At 35.9% G+C, this 24,367-nt stretch overlaps 2 protein-coding genes across 2 annotated transcripts in view; one reads left to right on the top strand and one right to left on the bottom strand.

Annotated features, from left to right (window-relative positions):
• Positions 1-1,480: 1,480 nt before the first annotated feature.
• Smp_097700 (retinoic acid receptor RXR) lies at positions 1,481-16,840 on the top strand (the record flags this gene model as incomplete). Its single annotated transcript, XM_018790894.1, has 6 exons — positions 1,481-1,709; positions 2,868-3,312; positions 10,388-10,731; positions 11,792-12,328; positions 13,291-13,515; positions 16,054-16,840. The coding sequence occupies 6 exons, from the start codon at positions 1,481-1,483 to the stop codon at positions 16,503-16,505; spliced, it is 2,232 nt and encodes a 743-aa protein (XP_018645908.1). The 3' UTR covers positions 16,506-16,840.
• A 3,729-nt stretch (positions 16,841-20,569) lies between these two features.
• The window catches only part of Smp_097710 (hypothetical protein), a gene marked incomplete at both ends in the record, with an annotated part of 4,900 nt that continues 1,102 nt past the window's right edge, over positions 20,570-24,367 (bottom strand). The window contains 3 exons of the mRNA XM_018790895.1: positions 20,570-20,604; positions 20,648-21,242; positions 22,674-22,781. Coding sequence (XP_018645909.1) covers positions 20,570-20,604; positions 20,648-21,242; positions 22,674-22,781 — 738 coding nt within the window. The remainder of the gene's footprint in view (positions 20,605-20,647; positions 21,243-22,673; positions 22,782-24,367) is intronic.

Genomic DNA, 24,367 nt, shown 5'->3' on the forward strand with positions numbered 1-24,367 from the left:
GAATCTATTTGGGACTACATAGTTTATATTGTATCAGCACAAATCCATGTAACAATAAGAAATATAATCGGATCTTAAATATTCTTGATCTCATACTTCATCACTCATAACAAACGATTATTGTTGCAACGCATAACATTATTTTCATGTACTCCTTTAAACATTCAAATGCTAGACTATGTATTTCTAGAGAAACCGTATTACAACAAAAAGTACAAGTTGTTCGGTTGAAATATACTATCTAAAGGAACAGGAATTAGTTTCTGGTTAAGCAGAGTTGCTCAACCTCACTGTTCTTCCCCAACTTTGTCATCAGTCGCATTCTGGGAACGCTTCAGAAGGAAGTACGTAATAGAGGTGGTGGCGATGGTGATATGAATCTCTTATTTTCATAAAATTTTCGGTCGTTGGTATGTGGATGATTTCGTTTTATTGTGCGATGATATTTCAGGCCACGAAAATCGCACTTAATTGGTTAACAATCAGCATCCGTAGGTATGATGTGTACTTTACATTTAAATACAAAGTACTTTCACGAAACTGGGAAAAGCTTGTGCCGGGGCTCATCCTTTAATGAACCGTTAAAAATAGTCAGAAAGCTAGTGTAACTTGGTAGTTCTGTGAGTGCTATTGGCAGTGTGATTGACGGAATTTACGAACATATGATGAAAGCCAGGGTGGCTTATGCTAATCTGGGCCATGTTTGTCATCATCGCGATGTTAGTATGGTCGGGTCAACAACATGTCGGTGAGAGTGGGCTGCTCTATGCATACAAAACACAGCCTCATTGAATTCGGAATGTCCATTTACTCTTTATTCGATCATAATTGTCTCCTAACGATTCCTGATATACATTATCAACACCAGTTAATGTTGATGTTAAGCAATTTGAGTTCATGAGGAGTGTCAAATACTCAGTTGGCGTCCTCATCTTGAAACACCAGCTTCTTTATGTTAGACATGTTTTACAAACGTTATCTCAGTAAATTCCACATTTTGCTTTATTTACCGACAATGTGACTAGATGAAAAATGCAGAGCATTGGTCAGTTCATGACATGGCACCATGGTTTAAAAGGAAGTTGTATAAAACTCTCATCTGTTTGTGGAACACGACTCCTGGGTTGTGGTGCTAGAAATGATATGACTCAGCAGCTTGAGATATGGACTTGTTTTTATCCATTTGTTTTTCATTTTACTCACCCTCCTTGTCACAAATTTGCGACTTAATTGTATTGGTGCCTAGTCGTACCAGCATTTATATTTTAGATAAAATAAAGATTGTACCATCTGACCTACAATGTGCTGATTCCCTATTTTGTACAAGATACTAGGCGTTACTTAATACATTAATTTCGTGATTTAATCTCTGTTTTACATTCGTTTTTAGGCATGTTTCTGTAAATGAGATATGAAATGCTCTCTGTCCTGTCTATATAAGCAAAATAACCACACAATTTAGAGATCAGTTGTTTGTTGGATGATTATGTCTATCTTCGCAAATCATGATGCAATTCATATGAATCATGGAGTCTCAGACGAATCCGTTTTGTATACACATTCATATCTAATCCCTCCAATAAACCAACTGGAAAATGATATTCTTAAACCAGATCAAGATATGCTTACATGTGTACAGTCTAATAGGTCTCATTCACCTAGTCAGCAAATATATGATATGCTTGATAGTACAGTTCTTTCTGATAATCGTAAGTTCTGTTTTTAGTTATTGCGGGTATCCAGATTTTGGTCAATTATTGATGGATCTAATGTATTTCCATTCGATTATACATGACTTTCTTGCCGTATTCCTGGATTCGTACAACCTAATAAATACTAGCTACATAAATATTCTTTTGATATTACTTTAAGGGTCACTCAAGTTTTATTAGGACTTGACGAACTTTGAAGATTTGGATTGTTATTTGAACCGTTGATGCTCACTGTGATGACCAATTAAAAATAAAAACTACTGAATAGTTGCCTCGTTCTGTTTTGCGAAGACTGTTATACAAAAGCATTACCTATGGAGATCGGATTTAGCGCTTCGGCTATTTAAGTGTCACATTAGCCTTTAAATTATTGTTTTTATTTAAGTGATTAATTGGTGTTATATTACGGGTTATCACATTTCGTTGAGCACTGTAAAATTTATCACGACTTAAAGCAAATGTCAAATGAACGACTGCACTTTAATCCTGTATGCGCGTTTCGAAGACTCAGCATACATCGATGGCGCGAGATCTTAGAGTCCTAGCTAAAGAAGCATGTTGTCCTAGTTGGTAAAAGGTTCGAACATTGAAGGCTCCGACATGTAGTTTAGAGCGTAGTTTCAGGAGACCAGGAATAACATTTTATGGATTCAAATCATTAGCATTGGTGGCGCGTAGTGATAAAGATACGCAAAAAGGGTTATTTAGTTGAATGAAATGGTTCAAAATCGTTTGCAATGGTACAGGTGCATCCATTCTCTGTCTTTCCCAAATTGTGAGCTTCTAAACTCCTTATAACTTTTTCGTTTTTATTTCACTAATTTATCTTTCCTTTTTGAATTACATCTTCGATGCCTAATCTTTGCTACTACCACTGATACCGTCACTTTCTCAACATCTCTGTGTTAATGAGTTATAACAACTTGGACCGATGTACATACGCACAAGGTTCTACGTTGTGACTGATTAGCCGACCAAAGCAAATGTCTTCAGACCATTATTTATAGTAACTTGGTCGATATTCTATAGTTTTAAGTCGTGTTGCTTATTAGCCTGTTCGTTCCGCCATACAACTCAATTTCAGAAAGTCTTATTCAGAGATTTAAATATCTTGTGCGTTATGTCATTCTTTCCTATTTTTGTTTTTCCTTTTAGCAATCCAAACCATAGCGAATTCCTCATGCAAATCTCAAACATCACTAAAATCCAGTTCTTGCGACACAAGTAACGCCGATTTAGGTGTCGATATAAAACCCTCTTTCATGTATAATGATAATCCTCAAGTAATTAGCCAATCCTTCTTAACAGATTTGCACAATCATACTGATATTCATACGGTTTCTTCGGATACTAACCCTAATCTTTGTCCCATAGCTAATTCAATTAACAGTACTCATCTTCAGGAACTTGTTTATAACACGCCTCAAAAATTTCCTCATATGTTACCTCCCGATGCTCACCAACACACTGTGTACTCTGATAATGTAGTATCAGAACCATTCACTCGTCTGCTTGCTTCTGGGAATTCAAACGAGACCTCCACATCTTATTTACCTCAAGTTACAAAAGTTGAGACTAATTCTCTTACTGTTTCTCAGTCGTAAGTTGTTTTTTATTTCTAGAGCTTTTTGTTTCTATGTGTGGATTTTTTTCTTATCATATAATATTGTCATATGGAACATTTAGCAACACAATTTGTATACCAAGTACGTTTTTAAGCCTTTATCGGTTGGAAACTGATTGTTAAGCAATAAGCTACCGCTTCACATTTAAAACATTTTCATTATACAATTAATCTTAATGGTACAAAGCATAAATTTCACAGCGATAGCATTTAATTTTCTATGTTCTTTCGTTTTTCATATAAGTGGAATATTTAATTGAATGCGCTCAATCCCAATATTGTGTTGATATGAATACCAAGTTGATGTCTGATCGTAACTGCTACCTTGAGGTGGCAATTCATACCTGCCTCTCGTGATGACCATATGAGCTATGTCATGTGAAACATTCGTTTCTTCAAGTCCTTTCATGCCAGACAGACCGGTCGGAGAATGGTAACACTAAAATCAGCTACCTATAGTTCGAGTGTGAAGTCGTACTGCTGATTGTACAAGAATGTAACAGGATCTACAGCTATGCTGCTTTTTCACGACGGAAGATAGAGAGTAAAGAGGTTAGACCTTGAAAGTGACATTCCACTTTGCCCTACAGATTCCCATCCCTGACTCCAAGGCCTTTAAATCACAGAGTTAGCACATTTAAAACTACTCAACCTCAATAAGTTGTCCCTTCGGTAGTGCAGTCACATTTCTATGAAGCTAAGACCACTGCCAACCCTATTTCTCTTTCAAAAAGAAATATCCATCCATACTGTGGAAAATCAGGGAGGTATAACTGTCCTCATTCCTCTAAAACAACTAAAGACCACCTTGTTCGCGATCAAATCCATTCTTCACGTCTTAATCTATCTTCCAGCCACATTATCAACCATTCTTCTATGACTTTATTTTTATTTCCTACTCACCATCAGTGCCAACGATCCGAGTGTACAAAATGCTGTTCCTGTCTTCCAAAACTCGCGCCCTAAACTACATGTTGCAGCTTTGAATATTCAGATCTTGTGTCATATTGAACAACAAGCCTCCTTAGTTATAACTCTAGAGTTTCGTGTTATCGATGTATTCTGTCTCCGAAGTGCACATAGCCTTTCCTAGCGTAGTCATTCACTCATCTGGCCACTATGGGGGGCCAACGCAAAATACCCTTCGTGTTATTTGTAGACGCGACAGCAATCCCTTTTAGCCGTGGCGGTGTATGTCTAGCACTAACTTTGAAAGCAGAATAGGGACTTGACTAGATTCCTATCGACAGTCGCCTACTTTTTGTCCGTCTAAATAGTGCAGTAAAAACTCGGAAACATGCGCCATTGTCTCTTCATCGTTTATTTCTATGCCCTCACTGGCTGTATCTCTGGTGGAATAAAAGATGCGTTTTACGGGAAGCTTTCCAACCTCTCCCAAAGTCAGGGTTTCAGGTGTAGTAATCGTATCAGTTGAATTTAGTGCCTCATTTGGTGGTAGACTAAGTCAAACTGAAAAATAATTAGGTCACCTTTTGGCGTCCCAGCCTAGCAAACAAATAGCGATGGCTGTCTCTTACATTTGGCTTTGGACAATTACTTATTCCTGGAAAGTAGAAACTTCAGGCATAAGTAGATATATTGTCTAAACTGGCGATCCCCAACACCACAGTAATGTGCACAAACTATATCGCCATTAGCCACCGTTGAAGAAGCTTATTAGAAAACTGTCGCTCATTTTGGAGCCCGTCTCTAGACTCTGGTTATATCCTAGTGAGGGTACGCAATTATGTTTTTTACGGGATGGAGAAAAGCCACGACGGGAAGAATCCTGATATATCTATTCGAAGGTAAAATGGTCAATGATGCAGCCAGGGAAGAATTAGCTGAGCATCTAATCAATTGTGGAAAGACAGTTCTTTATGAAGAAGTTTAGGATGATATTCAAACAGTTGTAACTACATCAATAAAACCTACCAACAACTCAGATCAACGGGTTAGGAAATATCCGTAAATTTCGTTGGTATCTGTTGCACTGACAGATTCTCGAAAAAATTATCACAACAGGCTCGGACGATGATGAATATTATCGACACCTCAAGTGTAAACTAACGAAAAGTTGACACAGCAGTAGTGAGCAACATGCACAAATTAGATTTAAAAGGCAGTCAGTCAGTCAGCTACAACGTAGGACCAGGCATATTTATGCATCGGTCCAAGTTGCCATACCTCGTTAACACGAAGATGAAGAAAACAGGTATTTAAAAGTCAGCTTTCAATCAGTCTCGGAAAATTACGGGACCTTTATTTACTCTGAGTCCAGAAGAATAGCGCAATAAACATAACAATTTAGAGAATTGTTTAATTGGCCTCCAGCTTCTTTTCAGTTGCCTTCTATCGCCTGTCAGTGTGATACAAGTTCTCCAACTCTTAATGAGGTTGAGAAGGCTGTAGGTGATCTAAACCGAACGAAAGCATTGGGTCTTAACAGATTAATAATCCAGATCAGTAGGGGGTGGTCCAGTTTTAGCAGCTAAGCTGACTGTTCCTCTTATTTGCTTTCTTCATAGATGTCCTCCTAGAAATCGTACTCTCTTCGTCTACATTTTCGGGATTTAATCTTCTACCAGGAAATATATTTATTGACTTGAAATACATGGACGACATGGTTCTGTTTGGTGAAAACGCCAACAGAATTCAAATTCTTCTTATCGCCCTGAGCGACAGTTCTAGGATGTACGGGATGTTTTTCTCTTTTACTAAATGCAAATTGTTGCTTCATCACTGGTCTGCATCAGCTTCCAGATTGATCATAGACAGTAAAGTAGCTGAATGAGTTAACTTTTTCACTCACAGTAGAAGTCTCATCAGCCCTGGTATGCTGGCATCTGATGAAAAAGTCTACATGTGTTTAGAAGCTTGATTTGGTCTTTGGTAACTTGTGTCACTTGTGGTTTGGGAAAGATGCTCGTCTGCTAATCTAAGGTGATGTCTACTGTGCAGCAATCCGCTCCGTATTGCTTTATTGCTGTAAAACATGGTTTATGAAAATAAAGGACAACTTTGGTCATGATTGTCTTCAAAGGATTTCTGGGGTTCACTGGGACGACTGAGTTGGCAGTGTTCAGATTGGGCACAGGGTGGAAAATTGGTTGGTAAGGTGGTGAATCTTGACCAACTGAGGTGTTTAAGATGTGTGTTATTTATACGTAACCACTGCCTATCTCGTTAGAAAATACTTCTATAGAAGACCAAGATATAGCACCAGTCTACGAAGTCATTGACTGTTGGTCTAAGCCATGTTGGTGAATTCAGACTAACTAGTTAGGGTCCACGTGATTATCGCAACCAATGTTTGGAGACTTTGTTTAGTATGGCTCAGAGTTGTTCAAAACGGTGCAGATGCGTTCACTCTTTATCATCCTCAAGATATTGAGTTTCGATCATGGATGCACACTCCTGAAGTTTCTCATACCAGCACGAACTGGCCTTCCAGTACTTTTAGGTCTTCAATATGGGTCTAACATTGGTTTATGATTTCAATGGAATTCAACAATCTCTACAACCCTATAGTGACATACACATTCTTTGTCTCGCTCCCCATAGATATAGATCAATTTAATTGTTACTTTTGTGTTTTTGATAAGTTGAATCAGTAGTGTATAGTTTTGTCCTTTATTATATATCAGGCGGTTCAGTTTTATATTCAACCTAATTAGTATTGTTTGTTATCTATACACCTATTTGACCTACAAACACTAGCATAGTTTGCAAAAAAAGTATTGTCACGACCAGTTTCAAGGGTCATAGCAACTCATTAGCTCAATCTACTTACCAACGTGCTAGTCATTGGAACAACGTGCTACCTGCAGTTTTACTAAGTATATGTTTAGGTGATGTTGTTTTCTATACTTCGAATCAAGAGAAGAGTTAAAAATTCAGTTGTAGCAAATAACCTCAGCCTTTATCTATTACCTTTTTTTATCGAAGTCGACTACGTGTCATTGTTATTTGAAATTTATCAAAATGAAGTATAAATTCATCTTATATAAAGCATTATAACACAATCCTATCTAAAAGGGGACATAAAACCTTTTAGCTATTAAAGTCTGAATAGATTTTGTTGTTAGACAAGATACGTTCTATCCCTAAAACTTTCGAGCCATTTTCTCTGGATATTCCATATTCAATCAATTATTTTTTTTTAAAAATGTATTACACTATTCTTCAGAAAATTGAAAGCATTGACAAAGCATTTGAATAATCTACAAACTTAAATTTCGATAACATAAGTGAAAGTAAAGTTTGTTTGCTACAAGTATTCTTCAAATTCGCTTCTCGTTTCAACGAAAATGTGATAATTTACTGGTTTATACACTTAGTCGGTTTTATCCGTGATATATGATCAACAAAAGAAACTCAAATGAATAAATGATCAGCTATTTTCTGAGAGATTTTCACCGTTAACTTCTTCCCACTTGGAAGCTATTACTTCTAAATCGACTTTAACATCGTAGTAGAACGATGGGTGGAACACTTTAAAGACCAGTTCAGCTGGCCTTCAGCTATTCTACAGTTACCCTTCATTCCCAAACAGTATGAATGGAACATTGAAGTAAGCCTCCCGACTAATATTGTAGCTAAAATCTGGGAGTTGGACGTAATCCCATCTGACTGGTCACAATCACTGATTGTCCCAACATATAAGAAGGGGTCAAAATCATCCTGTAATAACCATAGAGGGAGCATCTAAAATACTAGCCTCAGTCATTCTCGGACGCTTGACAAAGACTCGTGAACTGCCAACACAAGAAAATATGGCTGGTTTCAGACCTAGTCGTGGCTGTATCGACCACATATTCACTATTCGTCAGGTTTTAGAACACAGACATGATAGTTTTTCTTGACCGAGAGGTTCTGTGGCAGTGTCTGTCATTAAAAGGTGTACCATAGAAGTGCATAAACCTTGTGAAGGCTCTTTACTCGAACACTACCAGTCGAGTGAGAGCTTATGGTGAACTGTCATCTGATTTCGCATCCTCAAGTGGTGTCCGACAGGGTTGTCCACTATCCCTATTTTTGTTTGATTCCATCACAGACCTAGAGCTGGAAATAACGTTCTCATCGACTGAATTTTCAGTAATCGATCTCCTACCAGGAGGTCCACTTATCGACTTAGAATACGCAGATGACAGTCCTGTTTGGTGAAGACGCTGATAAAATGCAGAGTATTCTGTTAGCACTGAGTAACAATGCCAGGATATTTGGCTTTTGCCATCTTACGTCACATATGGGGAAGGTGAGATATCCGTCTACCAATTAAGGGACGAGTATACTGTGCAGCAGTTCGCTCTGTTCTACTTTATGACTGCGAAACGTGGCCATTAGGAGCAGGAGATATTCGTAAGTTACCAGTATTTGACCACAGATGCCTTAGAAATATTGCTCGCATCTTCTGGGATCTTCAGGTAAGTAATAGTGAGGTTAGACGCAGGGTGTTAGGGAGTGATGGTAAATCAGTTGATGTTGTTTTTGGTTAGGCCACGTGTTACGTATGTCTGAACACCGATTACCACAGTGCGCAATGCTGACTAGTGTTGGGAATAGTTGGAAGAAAGTTGGGGGCGGCCAAACCAAAATGTGGCACCAGTCCTTGAAGTCACTAACTTTTGGTTTGAGTCATGTTGATACATGCAGACTACTTGGTTGGGGTCCGCGTGACTATCGTAACCAATAGTTGTAGACTTTGGGTGACATGGCTCGGACTCGATCACAGTGACGTAGGTGTATACACTACGCGTCTTCCCTTAAACCGTGAGATTGAAATTGCTTCATATCTGTCTTTCTTCCTGTACTATATCTTTATATACAATCTTTCTTTTATATATTACCACCACTAAATTAACTACTTCTATGAACTCGGTGTTCATCTTGTTGTGCTAATGAGGTATGGCAACTTGGACCGATGCATACATGTGCCTGGCCCTACATTGTAGCTGACTGACTGACTCAGAAGTGCACATCCACGACTACGCACGTTGGACTCAAACCCAGGGACTTCGATCTCGTGGAAAAAAGCTTAAGCTCCAGACCACTAAATCGACATCCAATAATGTTAATGTCTAACTTCAATTAATCCGCGATTTTTCGCGACCATCTACCATTGTCTTCAGTGAGTAACTCCTTTTACAACAGACACGGTTGAATTCCATTGGCCACGGCTTCTAACTAGAACTCCAGAAAACTCATCTTGAAGCCAGTCACTATAGAGCACATGATAATTATGTGTATAGGGTTATAGAGATTGTTGAGTTTCAATTGATGTCATAGATGAATAAATGATAGACCATCATTAGACTGTTATCAATTTGATTTCACTTCAGATTAATCAAGTTTCTGAAACCATAAGTCCTAAAACTATAATCAATTTTGTGTTTTGTTTGAAGTCTTACTTTAAAGATGAATTGATGTAATAATATTTATTGAAATGACGTCATCATATTTAACTTATGAACTTATTGTCCAGCAAACAAAGCAAAATTAACTTTGTTATGTCATCTTATTTAAAGGATTATACTGTTTATTATGTAACAATAAGTGAACAATGGTTCAATTTACTTCTGATATGTTTCCAGAGGTAAGATAATGATACATTGGAAACAATTTTAAGTCTCTCTCTTGTACTAACATTTATTATCATGCTGTATCCAAAGCTTCTTTAAGCAAGTTTGCACCATATGAAACTCGAGGTCTAATTAGTTATCCCTTCATTTTCTTGTTTTCGAAACATCTCAACAATTGTATCACTGGTTACTGCTCTGAAGGTTACAGGCTCAGGTTAAATATAGTAAAATCAGTTCCCTAGTTGTTGTGAACACACCTCACTGATATCTTTCAGTAACTGCGAAATCCATGGCAAAAGCATTTTAACACTAGACATTTCAAAGTCAGATGATTCAGGATATTAATCATATTAAAAAACTTGTTCAGTAAACTTCCGCTATTCATGAGTACTGTGGCATTACTTAGATTGTTTTCAGATGACCGATTCCCATAAATGATGTTTTGATCAATGTATATTGTTTTATTTTAGACCAATTTTGTTGTTTGTCGATCCTAACAAAACAAAACCTGAGAGTAGAGAATGTTTTCCTACACAAAATCCTTCCGAACTGGCTAGTCAGTCTTCATCAGCTACTTCTGTAAATACGACTAATTTGAATCCAATTTGTGTGATTTGTGGTGATAAAGCCAGTGGTAAACATTATGGTGTGATTTCATGTGAAGGATGTAAGGGATTTTTTAAACGAACAGTGCGTAAACAATTAGTATATGTTTGTCGGGAATCAGGTCAATGTCCTGTAGATAGACGGAAGCGCACACGTTGTCAGCATTGCCGTTTCGAGCAGTGCTTAGCAAAGGGAATGAAGAAGGAAGGTAAGTCAGGATGTAAAGGATTTAGCGTTTTCTGTAACTAAATTTCACCACTTTGTAAGCGATCTTTCTTTGATATTGAAGACTATTAATTGAGCTGTTATTGAAAACAATTAGTTTAGATCTTAAAATTTGGGTGGTGGGGTAAAATAAGCGGATTTTGAGGGGGAAATAATCATATTGCTACGGATTGCAAATTTGTTCAAATTCAAAAATACCAGTCTCTTAGGTCTTTGGTCATCCAACGGAACTTTAGTGAGAACGTTTCTGTAACCTACAGATCAGTCAAATTTTCTATTTATAATTATGGTAAACTATATTAATTAACTGAATATCATCTATTTTACTAAAAGGGAATTATTTATATAAATTGAATGTTTAATGAATTTTCCGTCCTCATGCTTGATTCTACTTCCCTAGTTTGACCGGTATAGAGTCGTACCAAACGTATAAATATAGTTAGCTAAACAGAAAATCTATTAGAACTATCGTAGGAATTTATTATTTTACACAAACCCGTGATAATTTCTTACAGATAGATATATAAGCTCTAGTGAACTTCCTTATATGATCACTAAATTCATAATCTTATATTTCTTGTGCTTCTCATGAGGCTACAAAGGCTACAAGTTAACCCATATCATACTCAAAAGTCATAAATTCCTAAAAACTATCCTTATTGAAATTGTTTATCGTTTCTGTTAGGCGGAAAATCACCAGTCAATTTTCTGGAGAATATCGACGGTGAAATTTTAACGATAACTGTATATTAAAAATAGATCAATATGCACTCAGTTAGTCGTAATATTGATGAATATTTTGAAAACAGAATTTAGTCAAGAAAATTTTAAAAAAGCCATGAAACAGAATTGCTGGTTGCAGTCTGAAAAATAAACCGACCAGCTATATCCAGGTTTACGTACTAGGCTATAAAATACATTATTTTTTTCTCGGTCCTCCCCCCACTTCACATGTACCATGTCCTTCTACTTTCATACATTGTTATGTGATGCCTGTTGCTATCATAAAATTAAAAAAAATTGATACGTATTATATTTTTCAGCTGTTCAAGAAGAGCGTCATCGTCAACCATCATCAAATCCAGTGCCTTTAATTTCTAAGCCACCAAAGAGTGAAAAGAAAGGTCCTGGGCGTCGTTCAACATTTGGTAACAAATCTGCTGAGTCAATTGTTACTGATCAACCTCCGAACATTAATCAAGATTCAACACCTAATATTTCTATAACCCCTACCACTACTGACTGTGTACAACCTAATCAAGTTAAATCAGAAAGTTCAACTACCTGTATTCAATCTAATAATGTACTACTATCCGACGAAACAGATCTACCTAATTTAACATTACGATGTTTACTGTCGGCTGAATTAAGCATGGATCCTAAATTGGCTGTATCAGAAAGAGGTGAAGCAATTTATGAAGATATACCTGGTGATGATGATACTGGTTTACATCCATTGACCATAATCTGTCAGTCTATTGAACAACAATTACCTCGAATAGTTAATTGGGCTCGTCAGTTGCCAGTGTTTTCATCTGTCTATCTTAGTTTTGATGATCAATTTTGTTTAATAAAAGCTGGTGAGTACTATTTTATTTAATAAAACTCATAATTATGCAATGTTTATAGTGATTAAGTCAAAAGAAGCTTATTAGTAAATGTATTTGACTTTCAACATAGTTTTAGTTTCCTAGTCTTTTTTAATATCTATGAGTTTATATCAGTGGAGTAATTTACCACTAGTTCATAAAATTGTAATCAGATATATAAATTACATTTCTTCAAAATTCATGATATATAAGAGTAGTAATCTGTGAGGATGGTCCACAGGTGAAGTCGAGGAGGCTCTAGGAAGCCCAGAAGGAGCCCAACATGTTCCATCCAATCAGCTTTTGGAAGAATATTCCAGAATTGCCACGTGGAGCTTCCCTATTGGACAATGCTGATAACTCCCTGTCTGCGGATTGGATAACTATAATGATGATTTTGTTTCTACTAAAAACTATGAATACCTGATAATTTTGTACCATATTCGACACTGTCTGGAATAACATTCCTTCTACTTGTCTTCTGTCTTTTGATTCGTGACTTGGGAGGGTTCCAGCGTTCGACTGCTCAAGTATTGCGCGATAGACTAAGAATTCTAAGTTCGAGATACAACATAATCTAATATTATCAAATTTTGCACAGAATTATTTCAAGATTGTTTATTTCATAAACAAACCCCCTCCCCCTATTAATAACTAACTAGTTTTCAATTTCCTTTTATTCCCTATTTCTTTCTGCTTGTTAATATGTGCTTGTGTTTATTAATACAATTATTGTACTTGGGTTAATGTGATATGTCTAAGACATTAGCTTATTTGAAATGTAATTAATCAGAAACCCTTTAGTCATTCTCAATTTGTCTCACTGAACAAATTATGAAATTTTGTTATATGAATAAACCAAATATATAAACCTATCATAATGTTTTATTTTTATGTTTATCGAATTATAATTGATTATTTTCGTTTCTTATTTTTTCTTTTTTTTCTTAAAGCTTGGCCTGAATTAGTTTTAATCAGCTCAGCGTATCATTCAACTGTTATTAGAGACGGTTTGCTTTTATCGATTGGACGTCATCTTGGTAGAGAGGTGGCTAAATCACATGGTCTAGGTCCTCTTGTTGATAGAATTCTTCATGAACTTGTTGCACGTTTTCGTGATTTATCGTTACAAAGAACTGAATTAGCTTTACTACGTGCTATTATTCTTTTTAATCCTGGTGAGTTATTTGGTCAGTTTTTTTTAACAGTAATTTACTAATAATCGTTTCCACCGTACTGAATAGTAAATTAAATAGATCAAATTGCGGCTATTGTGTTTGAGTGTGCCATTATATTTCAGATGAATGGATGACTTAGTTTTATGTCTATTATTCTGCTATTAATAATTGTCTTGGAACATGTAATTGTTTCCAAAAACACTTGTAGATTTTGACATACTTCAAGTCAAATTATGTGTAGCTATCGTTGTTGCTGTATCTTCATTTACTTACTTACTGACGCCTGTTACTGTTAATGGAGCATAGGCCGCCGACCAGCATTCTCCAATCTACTCTGTCCTGGGCCTTCCTTTCTAGTTTTATCCAACTTTTGTTCAGTCTTCTCATGTGTGTCTTCGTTTCTCGGCGTACTGTGTTCTTTGGTCTTCTTTTTTTGACCTTCAGGATTCCATGTGAGGGCTTGTCATCTTCATTCATATTTGGTGAATTTCTTCGGGAATTGTTTCCTTCGATGGTCCTTAACTTGTCCTTGATCGTGATCTGTGTCCATATCTCATCAAAAATATATCAGATCATGTATTCTCCCGAGAGCCATAAGAACAGTTTTTACGCGAAGACATGACTGTCCACCCCTTTTCACTTTCCAATAAAGCTACCGTATTATTTTCATCAATTAGTTGAATTCTTTACCGTGTTAGGAAATTCATGTAAAATTATTGAACTAAAGAAACATCAGTTTGTTATATTTATTTACTTGAAATCATCAGGTCACTTTGTGTTTACCTATCAATGTACATTCCAGAAACTTGCTCGAACGATCTACATTTATGATCGTCGTTGTTGTAAACATACGTATTTTTCACTAATTCAAACCCCATTTATGTACACTTGTGTCTAAGTATGCTGTGAAAATATTTGAATATTTTGTTTCATTCACACATCTATGTATTTTATACTCATTCATTTTCTGAGGCTTCAGTTCAGTTAGCACAAATCAATTATTTAGTATGATATACACAACAATAATATGTCCTCTTCACTCATGAGTCTGTCGTTGATTCTTTTGTATACATATTTTTTTCTTCATTTTGATGTAATAGATTAGTGTAATATTTTGATAAACACTTCATTGTGTATGCATAAATACAATACATGAGAGCGAATATCAGTCTAGACTAGTTGATTTTGGAAATGGCATGTGAATCATTAGAAATGAAGACGAAAATGATGAATGCAAGCAAATTTATCTGTATTGTAACTGGAAATTTTCAATTTAGGATTTTATATACTATTTATCATTGGTTTAATGCTATACTAAACAAGGCCTTTGATCGTCGTATTATAAATCAAGTTTGACATTAGCTCTAGTGTCATATGATTATAACTAATAACCCCCAACTACTGACGTTGAAATAATGTTTGTCATTTCGATACGATTAATTATTAATTGTCTTCTTAATTAGTGAGTGGTGATATGATAAAGTGGCCAAATACATTTGACTTCTGATATGCTGATGTTAAACAGATGAAAACCTCAACATTCAACTTTATAACAAGCTCTTTCAAGGTAAATCATATAAATGGGTGATAATGAAGTCACTCTCCTTCAGAAGAATGAAATACATTGCACAATGAACGCCAATTTTCTTCAAACAGTACATGTAACTATCCACACTGTTAGTAATGTCAAAAAGTTTTTAAGGTCATTTCACAAGGAGCACAGTCAGACCTCTTATTGTTACATACAAACCTAAGCTAACAAAAGATTTATCAATAGGCATAGATGAGTGTTATAAAACTTAAATTACTTTATCAAGTTCTCAGTGTTTATTATCAAAGATAATTTTTTAAATAAATACTCAATCATTTTAAGCATAACAGGATTTTGATAATAAAGACAAATTATTTCATGTTTGTTTTACGAGTGAAAGGGTTTCATACTTTTTTTTCTTCAATTACTTGGGGGTTTGCATTCCCCTCAATAATTAAGATGTGCTAAATTATATTAATGTGTTGGTATCGATTATTTATGTAATAGCATTGTAACAAATAAACTTTATGAGTCTTTTACCATGATCAAGAATATCATTTCCCATAATCTCATCTTTAGCAGTTCCCAAAACGTGCGTTAAATGGATTTAGGAATTTCTCATTTCGTATTATTTGATCCCTAATTTTATGTTCCGGTTTTCAGTGAGCTAAATTGGTCGTTAGATCTAAATCGTGGGTATGTTGTTTTTGAAACTTTCCTTAGAACTGATCGTGTGCGTTGTAACCTTGCTTATCGTCTGGTTGTCGAGATTCACCCTTTGAATTTTTTATGACGACAGCTACTTTTTGTAAATTTAAAAGCAAAAGGATTGATGGTACCCATAGATGGAATTTTAGATTTATTCATTGCCACCTACTTTTTAATGCTTTAGCGTGAACTTCCACGTCATCCAATTTTTTAAACATATCTGTTGTTGGAAATCGAAAATTTCAGATCTTATCAAGACTGTAAATTAATATCTTGGTTTTCTCGCATTATTCTCTTAGATGCTAATGGCTTGTCATCACGTCATCGCGTGGAAGCTGTCAGGGAGCAGCTTTATTCAGCTCTTCATTCGTATTGTACGACTAATCAACCTCAAGATACTTCCCGTTTCACAAAATTACTACTAAGATTACCTCCTTTACGATCCATCGCATCCAAGTGCCTTGAACATTTAGTATTTGTCAAATTAGCAGCTGAAGACCCAACAAGTTGTCGGTTGATCAATCTTGTTGAACATGGTGTTTGGCCTATACAAGAGAAAAGTTTTGAACTTGCCACATTACCATCCGACAGTGCATCTACAGACTCAGTGCCAAGTCAAATTACAATGGTCCCTACTCCTCAGTACATTCAACATCAAGATGATAATTCACTACCAACGAGTAGTCATACTGATCTCTCCTACACACACACATTGCCAAATTTTCATACAGTTCAGAATTATCCGTTTTGAAAATACAACCATTATAGATGAGGAGTCAACAGCTTCTAGAAACCTTTTTTGAGCTCGCACAATGATATATATCAGATCTCATGTCATGCCTATCAACTACTGCCTCATCATTATACATGATTATTATTTTTTATTGAATGATTTTTCGATCAGTTGTCTTTTCCCTTTTTTTTCGTTTCCTTTTTGTAGCCAGTTTAGGAAATAAAATGTTTTCAATATCTAAATTTGTGTGCGTATGTATATTTTACAACTAAAAAGGTAGCTACGTATATAAATAATTGTTTCTTAATACTCACATAACTGCTATGAATTTCATTCATGGCTTTTAATTCTCCACCTGAAACCTGTTGCTCACCATGAGAAAAGAAAAGTTCGCTTGTTGATTTTTTTCTATTACTAAAGATTGTTAGTTCATGATTGTTGATTTTGTATAGTTTTCATAAGTTTGTATATATATGTATATTTTTTCAAAAGAGTTGTTTTAATGCAAGCTTTCTCCTTATTTTAATCCCAGTACCAATCATATGAGCGTATAATTGATAATGTTTCTGTATCTATCTTTCTTCCTGTACTTTATCCTTATATACAGTCGTTCCTTTATATATTACCACCACTAAATTAACTACTTCTATGAACTCGGTGTTCATCTTGTTGTGCTAATGAGGTATGGCAACTTGGACCCATGCATGTGTCTGGTCCTACGTTGTAGCTGAGTGAAATACATTGATGAGATCCCTAAGTTTCTGGTTCATAATAATAATAATAATTCACCAGGCACTCGGGTATAAACCTCTCAATGTGAAGGTTAATGACACTACTACGTTGTCCCAACTGAATTAAACGGAGAGGGGAGCGTACTTTGGACGCTAAGTAGCTACTATATTAAGATACAGTTACACAAAAAAACATGTTGATTTCATAAAGAAGTACGTGAAAATTATTCTGGACCCAAAAATATCCTGGAGATCTTTAACTGATCTAGAAGTCAACCAAATGCAAAGACGCTTAGATGTTATTATTAAATGTAATTGATCACCTAAATTACTGCTGAGATACTAGAGTTTATGCTGTTGAGAAGCTTCCAATTCATTTATAAGAACAATTCTTGAGATACATCGTGAGTCTTAATGCACGAACGGAACTTTGAGTCTGCCTCTGTAGTTTTCTCATTTGCTCAGATCTCCATTCTTTGGTATTTTGATGAGGTATCCTTCTTTCCAGTGTTCTACCCACCTGTTCCTCTGTTCTTAAATCTAAGTGACTGGTTCGCCTTCTTTGTTCTTGACCAGTGTCTCTGGTTTACCATATTTCCCTACCAGTTTCTTCGTTGTGTCATGTAGTTATCGCATATTTATTTCTCTTGCAGCCTCTGTCATTAGTAGGTCTTCCAAATATTTATACATGTTAGCTCTAATGCTCGTTTTTACTTGCTTCTTTGCTTCTGTGTATTCAGTTTGTGTATTGACTTTCTCTGTTCTTGTTTGACTGTTGTTAATTGCTGTCTTCTTGTTTTTCCTTTCTGCAATCTTGCCCACAGTTTCCATAGAGGTCTATTTTCCATGATGATGCTTGTTGTGGCCGAAAACCTTCTGACACATTGAAGTTAGTGCGTCGTTGATGTCTTTCCTGTTGTCCTCCATAGTAGTTTCTTCTTCTTTGAGTAGATCTTGTTAGGCTTGGAGCCTGCTGTTGAGAGTTATCTTGAATTGGTTAAGTTTATTAGTATCTTGAAGGAAGGCCGTATCAAACCTTTGTAATGCTGTTTTCCCAGTTGTCCAGTGCTTTCATCTTGGCAACCACCAGCTAGTGGTGATCTGAGGCTGTCACCACCTCTCCTGGTGTTTACGTTTTCCACTGTGCCTTTGAATTTTTAATGATGAAAATATCTATCTGATTCTTCGTGACTTGTTTTCCCAGTCTCCGACTTTCCATGTACCTATAAAAATTGTTGCTGTGATCGTTAGAATAGATATTTTTATGATTTTATAAAAAACTGGACGTATCCGATTCGTTATGATTTTATGTCCGACTTTTTTATCACGTGAATTATCCGCCAATCGAAATACTTTTCCGATCTTAACACTGTGACAAATCAATGACGTTCGACTAGTATGAGTAGTCTAGCGTCCTTATTGGTCCCTTGTCCGCCTAGCCCTTCCAGCTGAGTCCAGAACACCAATTACAGCTTCTGCTATGCGAACCATTTATTTTAAGCATATTTGGTTTATATACCAGACAGACAGACTGCATCAACACCATAAAATAGAAAATAACATTTGTACAAGATCAAGCCAAATGTAACTGTGAACGTGGGAGACAGTAATCAATAAACTGAATATAATTTAGGGACAGTAAATCGTACAAAAACAATCCATGGGTCAAAATGAAGCTTATAATAAGATTACTCGATAGTTAAACAATAAGAATATATATAGAATTTTAGTCCATTAATAGGTCCTTGGAGTTACCCGTTCTTATGTCTTCACCAGGATATAACAGGTATCGGCCTCGTGACCTTCGAAGAGCCTCGGCTTTCGTAATGAGGCGTCATAATTCTCCGTTCAACACCAAGGTCAGAGTTGGAGTTTGTTTAATGTTGTTAACGTTTTTTAACAAGGTTGTTTTGTAGGGGATGGAGTTGCTGACCCATACCTAACCATCCTTTTTTACTCGGCCTTGGGCACTGGCAGTAACTCTAGATATGCACTCGTATTTATGCATGGAATTACTGAGAAAAAACATGTTACTTTGTGAGGTCTGGTACTGTGTCAAGCCCACACAGGTTAGTCTAACCTCTGGACAGATTAATTCCTTTCTCAAACAACGTTTTACCGTCACTTATTATCTTAATAATCCGGACTGTTTTTTATATGATCTTACTCATGACGTCTGTAACTTATTTTTGTCTGACTGTAATATTGCGTAACGCTTAATTTAATTGAGTTGGCTCACATGCTTTCCCCACCGCGCGCCGTTTTGTTTTGCATTCCGATCAGTGATTGTACGAAATATACGTATTCAAAACCCATTCTCGTTTTTGACTTATTTAATTCCGTTATTCACCAAAGCCATTTGACTCGATAACATTCAGAAACGATCTAACTGGAGTAAGCTCTCGGACCACCAAAACCTGTTCAAGTCTTCAGACTAACCAGTCGTTTAGTAGTGATCAATAAATGCTGACCTATATGCTTTAGTTTTTCAGAGCTATTTTGATAAATGGAACTGTTGATTGTGCGTATTCGATACATTATAGTGGTTCTTAAATAAGGATTACTATTCAAGGAGTGACCCGACTTTATGTGATAGAGAAAAATCTATAGTTCAAAATTCCAGATTCCATTTGCTGTTAATTTATGTATTTCATAAATATATCACAAATATTATTTCAATCAAAATGTAATTGATTACAGTTTCTTAAGAATAGGCATTGAACGAGGATACACTACAGACATATGGACAAAATTAACTTTTAGTAATGAGTCTGTTTAGAAATCTTGTCAATTTGGTGAATTTTTATAGTTTCTTTTTTAAAATCAAAGAAAACACCTATACTAAACAGTTTTCTTTTGGTATTATAGAACCAATATAGTTCTTTAATTTGCATACAATATAATTTAAAAGAGAGGTAGAACTTCATGTAAACGGATTGTGTACATTGAATAGCATTAATCAAGAGATATTGGATAATTATGAAAAACTTTTAGGAAACCTAATATGTTGGTCAAAAAAATGAAAGAAACTCGTCATCCTTAATACATTAAAAAAGCCTACATCTCATTTGATTTGAACAAATGAAAAAATACTTGAGAGAAACTGATCTCTTAGTGATGGAAATGTAATAAGAAGGAGTAATATTGATGGGACATTTAAGAGTGTACACAAATAGTTGAGAACAAGTAAAAAGATTAACAAAATAAATAAATAATAATTACATAACATGTTTATATACTGTAGACATTTTTAAAAAAAATCCGTTTTTTCTATTTTTAAAAGTATTACATTATATTATATAGATTTTTAATTTTTATTTGGGCATAATGAAGACCAATCGACTTCAGGTATTATACACCAATTTGGAGAAGTTTTTGTAAGTCGTCTATTAGGACAACTAAAATCATCAACTTCATGCCATAAATTACTATTAGTTGATAGACCAGCTGTAGTTAAATCTTGATCAAGTGATTTATAAACAAGTTGATATGGAGCTACTTTTAAATTTGTACATTGTTCAATAATTGGTCGACTAGCCATATGTAATCCAAGTCGACAATTAGATGTTTGATGTATTCTTAATTGACGACAAGCAAATACTAAGTCACAATTAACACATTCATCAAGCCATACTGAACCTGATATAGGATAGGCGTAAATTTTACAATTTTTTAAACGACGACCAATTAAACTACCAAATACATGACGTATTTCGATTGTACAATCTATTAAATCAATCAAGTAAACAGTTTGTGAAATAAATGAATCCGATGAACAATTAATATTTGGTATAATAAAATGTTGAGGGCCAGTAATATTGATTAAACTGAAACGTTCATCATAAATTACTGAGTCATTATTGTTCGGGGCAACAATAGATGATGTGTTACAACTTGAAGATTCTGGATAACATTCACTTTTATTTACATTGCCCTGTTTCTTAGTTGTCTGTTGACATGAAAAACCGAATTTCTTATTTGGTAATAATTCTGTTTTTTTCTCTTGAAATAGATCATTTAAGCTCTAAATAAGTGAAAAAAAACAAGAGATTAATACACTTGAACATGTTCGAAGCTGCTAAACTAAAGCAATTATTACTACAGGATGCTGTGGAGAGTTTTTGAATCTGAATTTTCACATCATAGACAGACTTTGTTTAGACAACTGCTGAAAATTAGGAAGAACGAGATGGAAACTGTGGCGACAGATGATGATCGCGCAAGATCACTAAGGTTATGAATTCAAACCACTCGATTCTAACTCGACAGTTAGAATGCTAAGTGCTCACTGAGACCATGGAGGGCCCACATTACGATCCCTAGAGGGATTGTGGGTGCCCATCACCTAAGAGTTATATATCAATACGCAGCTGTTTAGTGCTTCCTGGTTTTCAATGGTTGCATAAACAAGGTCTTTCTGTAATGTGTTCATTGTACTTACTAGATCCTCCTTAATTTTAGACATTCGAGAAGTTTTAGAACTAAAGGAAAAATAGTACTAAGACGATGAGAAATATTCGTTTTCAAGGTCATTTATTAATTGACTAGAAAATGACCAAACGTGATGGAGCTTGGGTCGAACATTTTGCATATAAGTAGTAGTTATTATTTCCTAATATTTATTCATACACTCAATCAGTTGACGAGTGACTTTGTTTTAAGTAATCAAATTGATTTAAATCTGGGAATCAGTTGGGCGAATTGGTTGTCAGATTAATTCTCTGAATGATTTATTCGGACAACGCAACTGATTCTTCACAACATGCTAATAAAGTATTTCTATTACTACTGTAAACTTAACACTGTTAGATGCCCTGGTACGGCCGAGGGTGGCGAGAGTCAGCTCTCCCTCTTGAAATGCTCTCAAATGGCCACGCGTATACAGCCACTGCCAGGAAAGTCTTGCTCACTGCCTTCTCGCGGCAGGAGTGATGTTTATGAAATTGAGGGGACGGAAAGCGAATGTCCGGCACTTGAACCGGGTTGGTGGACACGGAGGGTCTACATAGGAGAGCTGGAAAACCCTTATTCCAAACCAATGGCGCACATGTGCTCCAGTGTCCTGAAGGGACAAATGGCGTATGAACCTATTGTTGGTCACCAGCTACCATGAGTCTGCATCTCCTTACGATGCTCCACTGCCTCGTGGATTAGACCTCTAGATTAAAGGTTCAGGGTGTGGCCCCCTAAGAAAACCACTTGCATTAGTTTGTGCTCCCGGGCAGTATCCCAGCCCTCACGCAAATCAAATGATTTATGTGGCGCATATCTGTTTGGTGCCCCCTTGTACCAATGTTTATGTGCTTAAATAAATAAATAATGGTTGTCTAAAGCAAAAAATGATGGAGCATTATTATAGTATGTGATCTGGTGGTTGAAATATAAGTGCTTTTACCACTAATTTAATGCCACAGCTTTTAGGCATAACAACATAAACATACAGTCAAAAACTAACCTTTAACTCTAAACGTGCTTGTTCATTATCGAATGAAGTTAGATACATTGACGTTTCATTCAACCAATTCTGCATATGTTCTAACCGAGCTAAAATGTCATCCACAAACTGTAAGGTAGGAGAGTGAAGTATAACCGATTAGATATTGGACATATAACAGTAGTCACAGTGAATAATGTAAATCGTTAGTCGTACGCAACGAAGAACTTAGCACATATTTATATCATTCAACTTACCTCAATGTAGCACAGTGAAATGCAAGATTAGTATATGTAAAAACAGTAATAATGGTTGTAGAAAAGATTTGGAAGAAAAGAAATGATTCAGCAGGACGTATAGGTTCGTGGGATGAAAAAAGCTAAGATGACTAAGGGACCTATGATGTAAGGGAGGGCAAACAGTGAGTGCGTATGTGCAAATGGAAACGATTCTGGGCCATGTCACCCGAAGTCTCTACCGACTAGTCCTGATAATCGCATGGACTCCAATCAGGTAGTCTGGACCTATAAACATGGCTCAGTTCAGCAGCAAAAGGCTTCAACGATTTATGTTACGATACTGGTTTGGTTACCCTTACCTGCATCCCAACCTACTTCTACACCAGCTATCATAACGCGTCAAGGCAGGTTGTGGTTAGCCATGCATAACAAATGTTGCGACAGCTTCAGTTGATGAGGATTCACTACCTCGTCAACCGAATTGCCGTGCTTACCTAGTATTCTGCATCTAACCTTTGCACTGCTCGGTTAATGGTCCTAACATACACGAGCAATGATTCCAAGACGTATATAGTCAAATACTAGCGACCTACGAATGTTTACTATTTGTAAATGCCACATAGGACAATAACAAATTAAAAACGATAGGACTGTTTCACAGTATACTCGCCCTTTGATTAGTAGACGAATATATCGCCGATACTTCATAAGATATAATTCAGCAAAAGTCAAACGAGATTTCGTTAAACACAAACTCGATTGAATTGCTCGAGGAGACCAGCATCTTCATTGAATAGAATTGTCATCTACATATTCTAAATCAACACATGAGAATATCTTGGTAAGAGATTCATTTCTGAAAATTCACACGGAGAGGGGATTATCTTCAAAAGAAGGTCCCTGACAAAACCGAATAAAAATGGAGAAAGGGGATAACCCTGACGAACACCATTCAATTTCATCAATTCGGATGACAGCTCCCTATAAGCTCTGACTTAATCGGTGGTGTTCAAGCATTCATTCATCGGGCCCCCATATATTTATCAATGAATTATTACATCCAATGCAACATATCCGATAAGACACCATAGTGAACGAACACTCAGGTGGAGAGAACCAATTTATTATTTAATAGAAAGTTATAAAGCTTTCGTAAAATATGAAAACCATACATCAAATATATAAGAACTCTCGTCTAAATTAGAGCGAATAGTTTCACAGTATTTGAGCGCCGAGTTGATGTAAGACATTTGATGTATGACATTATATAGGAATAATATATATTTGTAAAATCTCAGCGAATGAATTTGTAGTAGGCGCCCAAGTGCGGTGGAACTATTCGCTCAAATTTAGACGAGAGTTCTTATATCTTAGATGTATGGTTTTCATATTTTACGAAAGCGTTAAAATTTTCAATTAAATAATTAAATTGGTACTCACCACCAGAGTGTGCGTTCACTATGGTGTCTTATCGGA

The sequence above is a fragment of the Schistosoma mansoni genome, assembly GCF_000237925.1.
Source record: "Schistosoma mansoni, WGS project CABG00000000 data, supercontig 0013, strain Puerto Rico, whole genome shotgun sequence".
NCBI lineage: Eukaryota > Metazoa > Platyhelminthes > Trematoda > Strigeidida > Schistosomatidae > Schistosoma > Schistosoma mansoni.